The 4966-nt window shown below is 50.3% G+C and overlaps 1 protein-coding gene across 1 annotated transcript; it reads left to right on the top strand.

The window, feature by feature from the left end:
* The first annotated feature begins 981 nt into the window (after positions 1–981).
* Positions 982–4509, top strand: LOC100834047 (probable beta-D-xylosidase 7). The gene is made up of 5 exons (XM_003577392.3): positions 982–1427; positions 1542–1823; positions 1919–2088; positions 2609–2703; positions 2843–4509. The coding sequence occupies exons 1-5, from the start codon at positions 1017–1019 to the stop codon at positions 4210–4212; spliced, it is 2328 nt and encodes a 775-aa protein (XP_003577440.3). The 5' UTR covers positions 982–1016; the 3' UTR covers positions 4213–4509.
* Positions 4510–4966: the final 457 nt, after the last annotated feature.

The raw sequence follows: 4966 nt of genomic DNA, 5'->3' as shown, positions 1-4966 counted from the left end.
TCAACAATGTGCTTCGTCGACTAAATCACATTAAACTAATTAGGAGAAATGCAATCCTAATTATCAATAAACTAAATATTACTCCAAGTTAATTGGCTAATAACAATGACAATAATTACAAATATTGAGTAGAAATACAATCTTAGTACTTCCCTCCGTCCAACAAAGGATGTTTCAACTTTGACTAAATTTGAATGCATCTATACACTAAATCACGTCTAGATACATCCAAATTTTAACAAACTTGAGACATCTTTTGTTAGACGGAGGAAGTACTTAATCGAGAGCACAAATTTATGCAGATATCCAAAATTTACCAGACTGTAGCATGGATGTTAATATTATCAATGCACAGATGTATATTAGGGAGCGTATACTAGGTGCATATTATCGTATTAAAGAAAGGGGATGCGGGGTATATATTGGGAACAACAACGTATAACTAATCCTACTATATACATTAAATCAAGAGCACGAATTTACACCGATATCCAAAAATACTGTGTATATCTTGGAAGATTTTCATCCTCGTTGCGCACATGCATCTAAATACTTGTCGTTGTTTTAGTTCAAATTTGCACTAAAACAACGACAAGTATTTAGGAACGGAGGAAGTATTATTTAATCAAAATCAGGAATTTACGTCGATATCCAAAGATATATCAGACTGTATACATATCTTGGAAGATTTTCATCCTCATTGCGCACATGCATCTTATCATCGCGCATATATAGTAGCACCTAGTCAAAAATGGTCGATTGTTAAAAAGCATTGATGGGAAGAAGGATACGGTGAAATCCAACCCTGCCATTTAACCACCAACGGATTAATTTACATTCACATCCTATTTCCTTCCAAAAAATAGAAACATTTACATCCTATTCGAACACGGGGCAGCCTGACCTCAGCCAAAGGAAAAAACGCCTATAAAAGGAGAACCGCCCTTGCGCCTTCAACGTACACGGTACACCATCGTCGCCTTCTCCCTCCTCTGTTCCCCGGCCGAGAACTCGCCATGGACCGCCGCGCGGCCTTCTTCTCTTACCACGCGGGCGTCATGGGGACGGCGCTACTGATGCTGGTGCCGTCAGTGGTGTTGGGCGGTGGGCCGGCGTTCTCGTGCGGGCCGCCGCAGCAGGCCCAGTACGCGTTCTGCAACAGGGCGCTTCCCGCGGAGCAGCGGGCGGCGGACCTGGTGGCGAAGCTGACGCTGGAGGAGAAGGTCTCGCAGCTGGGCGACCAGGCGCCCGGGGTGCCCAGGTTCGGCGTCCCAGGCTACAACTGGTGGTCCGAGGGCCTCCACGGCGTCTCCATGTGGGGCCACGGCATGCACTTCAACGGCGCCGTCCGCGGCGTCACCACCTTCCCCCAGGTCCTCCTCACCACCGCCTCCTTCGACGACTCCATCTGGTACCGCATCGGACAGGTATATATACGCATTCCTGTACCTGTACCTACATACTGTACGTATTTCTGTACTGCAAATATATACCGGCCTAGTCTAAATTGCCTGCCAATTAATGTATATATGTATATATAGGCGATCGGGACGGAGGCCAGGGCGATGTTCAACCTGGGCCAAGCGGACGGGCTGACCATCTGGTCCCCCAACGTGAACATATACCGCGACCCTCGGTGGGGTCGCGGTCAGGAGACCCCTGGCGAGGACCCGGCCACGGCGAGCAAGTATGCCGTGGCCTTCGTCAGGGGACTTCAGGGAACCTCCACGACGACGCTGCAGACCTCGGCGTGCTGCAAGCATGCCACGGCGTACGATCTCGACGACTGGAACCGGATTGGACGCTACAATTTCAACGCCAAGGTGAGCTTGTTTGTTGTTTGATTGCAGGGAAAGGTATATAGGCCGAGCGTGTGTCTGACGGGCCTAATATTGGATCCATTGATTTGTATGTGTAGGTGACGGCCCAAGATCTGGAGGAAACGTTCAATCCGCCGTTCAAGAGCTGCGTGGTGGAAGGGAAGGCAACCTGCGTTATGTGTGCCTATACTAGCGTCAATGGCATCCCTGCCTGCGCCGACTCTGGCCTCCTCACGAAAACCATCAAGGGAGAATGGGGAATGAACGGGTACGCGTATACTCTATACCTGTACTGTCTAGATGAAAAAGACTTGTGTTTTCAATCTACGCAGATGTTCTAATGTACAAATTCATTCATGGTATATGTTGATGGCAAGTTGCTAAAGTAACAAATCAATGTCGTATCTTATCATTTGTCTGTCCAAGTTTTTTTTCCCTTTTTAGGGATGTAAAAATGGTAGTCAGCTGTCCAAGCCAACAAGGATGAACAATAGTAATTTAGAGATGTCGTACCTTATCATTTGTCTGTCCAAGTGTTTCTTTTCTTTTTAGGGATGTAAAAATAGCTTTAACATTTTCAGCAAACATTTCCTTAGTAATTTAGAGATATGATTTAATGATATTGTTTATTTCCTTTTATATATAGTCAAAGTCTATATATGGACACCGTGGATTACTTAGCCACTATCTTACTTCTGAACCTGTAATAGTAGTAGTCTTAGCCATTGGATTTCACCTAATTAACGGCTCAATTTTAAAGCATGGCCTCCGTACGTACGTATATGCAGGTACATTTCTTCAGATTGTGATGCAGTGGCTCTATTGTACGGTACACGTTATTCGGGCACACCAGAAGATGCGGTTGCAGCAGCCATCAAGGCCGGTAAGCACATAGGCTAGACACTTGTTGACAGGAAAAGCAAGCCCCGAACTGAGCAAAACAGGACTGTTTCAATTGGATTTGACAAGACGGGATGAAGAGTTTATTGATTCAAAAACGTTGCAACTTGATTTGATTTCAGGGCTGGACATGAATTGCGGCAACTTCAGCCAGGTGCACGGCATGGCGGCGCTGCAGCAGCGGAAGATGAGTGAGCAGGACGTGGACAAGGCCCTGCGGAACCTCTTCGCCATCCGGATGCGTCTGGGCCACTTCGACGGCGACCCGCTTCAGAGCCCGCTCTACGGGCGCCTCGGAGCCCAGGACGTGTGCTCGCCAGCCCACAAGGATCTGGCCCTGGAAGCGGCCCAGAACGGCATCGTGCTCCTCAAGAACGACGCCGCCACGCTCCCGCTCAGCCGGCCCACGGCGGCTTCGGCCTCCTTCGCCGTCATCGGGCCCAACGCCAACGAGCCCGGCGCGCTCCTCGGGAACTACTTCGGCCCGCCCTGCGAGACCACCACGCCATTGCAGGCGCTCCAGAAGTTCTACTCCAAGAACGTCCGCTTCGTCCCCGGCTGCGACTCGGCCGCCTGCAACGTCGCCGATACTTACCAGGCCTCCGGGCTCGCAGCGACCTCGGACTACACGATCCTCTTCATGGGCCTGAGCCAGAAGCAGGAGCAAGAAGGCCTGGACAGAACAAGCCTGCTCCTCCCGGGGAAACAAGAAAGCCTCATCACGGCCGTGGCCGCAGCCGCGAAACGGCCCATAATCCTGGTCCTTCTCACCGGCGGCCCAGTGGACATCACGTTCGCGAAATTCAACCCCAAGATCGGGGCCATCCTCTGGGCCGGGTACCCGGGCCAGGCCGGCGGGCTCGCCATCGCGAAAGTCCTCTTCGGGGAGCACAACCCCAGCGGCCGGCTGCCGGTGACGTGGTACCCGGAGGAGTACACGAAGGTGCCCATGGACGACATGAGGATGCGCGCCGACCCGGCCACCGGCTACCCCGGCCGGAGCTACAGATTCTACAAGGGCAACGCCGTCTACAAGTTCGGCTACGGGCTCAGCTACTCCAAATTCTCCCGCCAGCTCGTCCGCAACAGCAGCAGCAACAACAGAGCGCCAAACACGGAGCTGCTCGCGGCGGCGGCCGTGGATTGCGGCGCGAGTAGGTATTACCTTGTGGAGGAGATTGGGGGCGAGGTGTGCGAAAGGCTTAAGTTTCCGGCGGTGGTTGAGGTGGAGAACCATGGGCCGATGGACGGGAAGCAGTCGGTGCTCCTGTTCCTCCGGTGGCCGACCGCCACGGAGGGCCGGCCCGCGAGCCAGCTCGTGGGCTTCCGGAGCCAGGATCTCAGGGCCGGGGAGAAGGCCAGCGTCAGCTTTGACATCAGCCCTTGCGAGCATTTCAGCAGGACGACTGTGGATGGCACCAAGGTGATTGATAGAGGGTCGCATTTCCTCATGGTTGACGAGGACGAGATGGAGATCAGCTTTGACTCGTAATCTCTAAAATGAGACCACCGTTCGATTTGGGCATGTGTGTTGCAGGCCGGTCGACGAGGAAGCAGCTAGCAGCAGAATTTATCTTTAATTAGTTCCGTGATTTATCCATGTGTGTAAAATTGAGTAGAGCCTTAGAAATTGATATTGAGGGTCTTAGGCTAAAGAGGGTAGTCCATGTATTCGAACAAGACCCTGTCTAGAAATTTTCAATCATTTTTGAAGTGTTTGGATGTGTTCTCCAAAAAAAAGAGTGTTTGGATGTATAACTGATTGTCAATTTTATCCCTCTTTTTTTTAGTCACCCGAATTTGTGCCTTATATGCATCCGGGTTTTTTGAAAGAATATACATCCGAATTTGGCATGTTCACAACAGGAAAAGGGCTCAATTTGTTGAGCCTGCGCCCTTTCAAACCAGTCACGTTTCCAAGTAATCTCTCGAATGGTCATGTTTTTTTCTTGACGAAACAACCATCAGGGAATTTTCTTTTTTGAACGCAAACCATCAGCGAGTTATATTCATTGGTTGTGCTTTTTGAAACCCGTGACGCTTCCAGTCTAAATCACCGATTCACCTGTGTTATTGTTTGAATTTAGAAGATTCACCTGTGTTATTGTGTACGGAGTATTTTGTTTGGGTACCGGTAATTGTGAATAATTCTAAAATGGCGGGGCCATCCAGGTTGGTACTCAGCCCATTAGCCCCCTGTACCCATCCTGGCTGGGATGGTGACCCAATCCCCGTGGATTAGTCTA

This window comes from Brachypodium distachyon, chromosome 4 (assembly GCF_000005505.3).
Source record: "Brachypodium distachyon strain Bd21 chromosome 4, Brachypodium_distachyon_v3.0, whole genome shotgun sequence".
Taxonomy (NCBI): Eukaryota; Viridiplantae; Streptophyta; class Magnoliopsida; order Poales; family Poaceae; genus Brachypodium; species Brachypodium distachyon.
The sequence above is the reverse complement of the archived record's forward strand: the minus strand, read 5'-3'. Positions and strand labels throughout refer to the sequence as shown.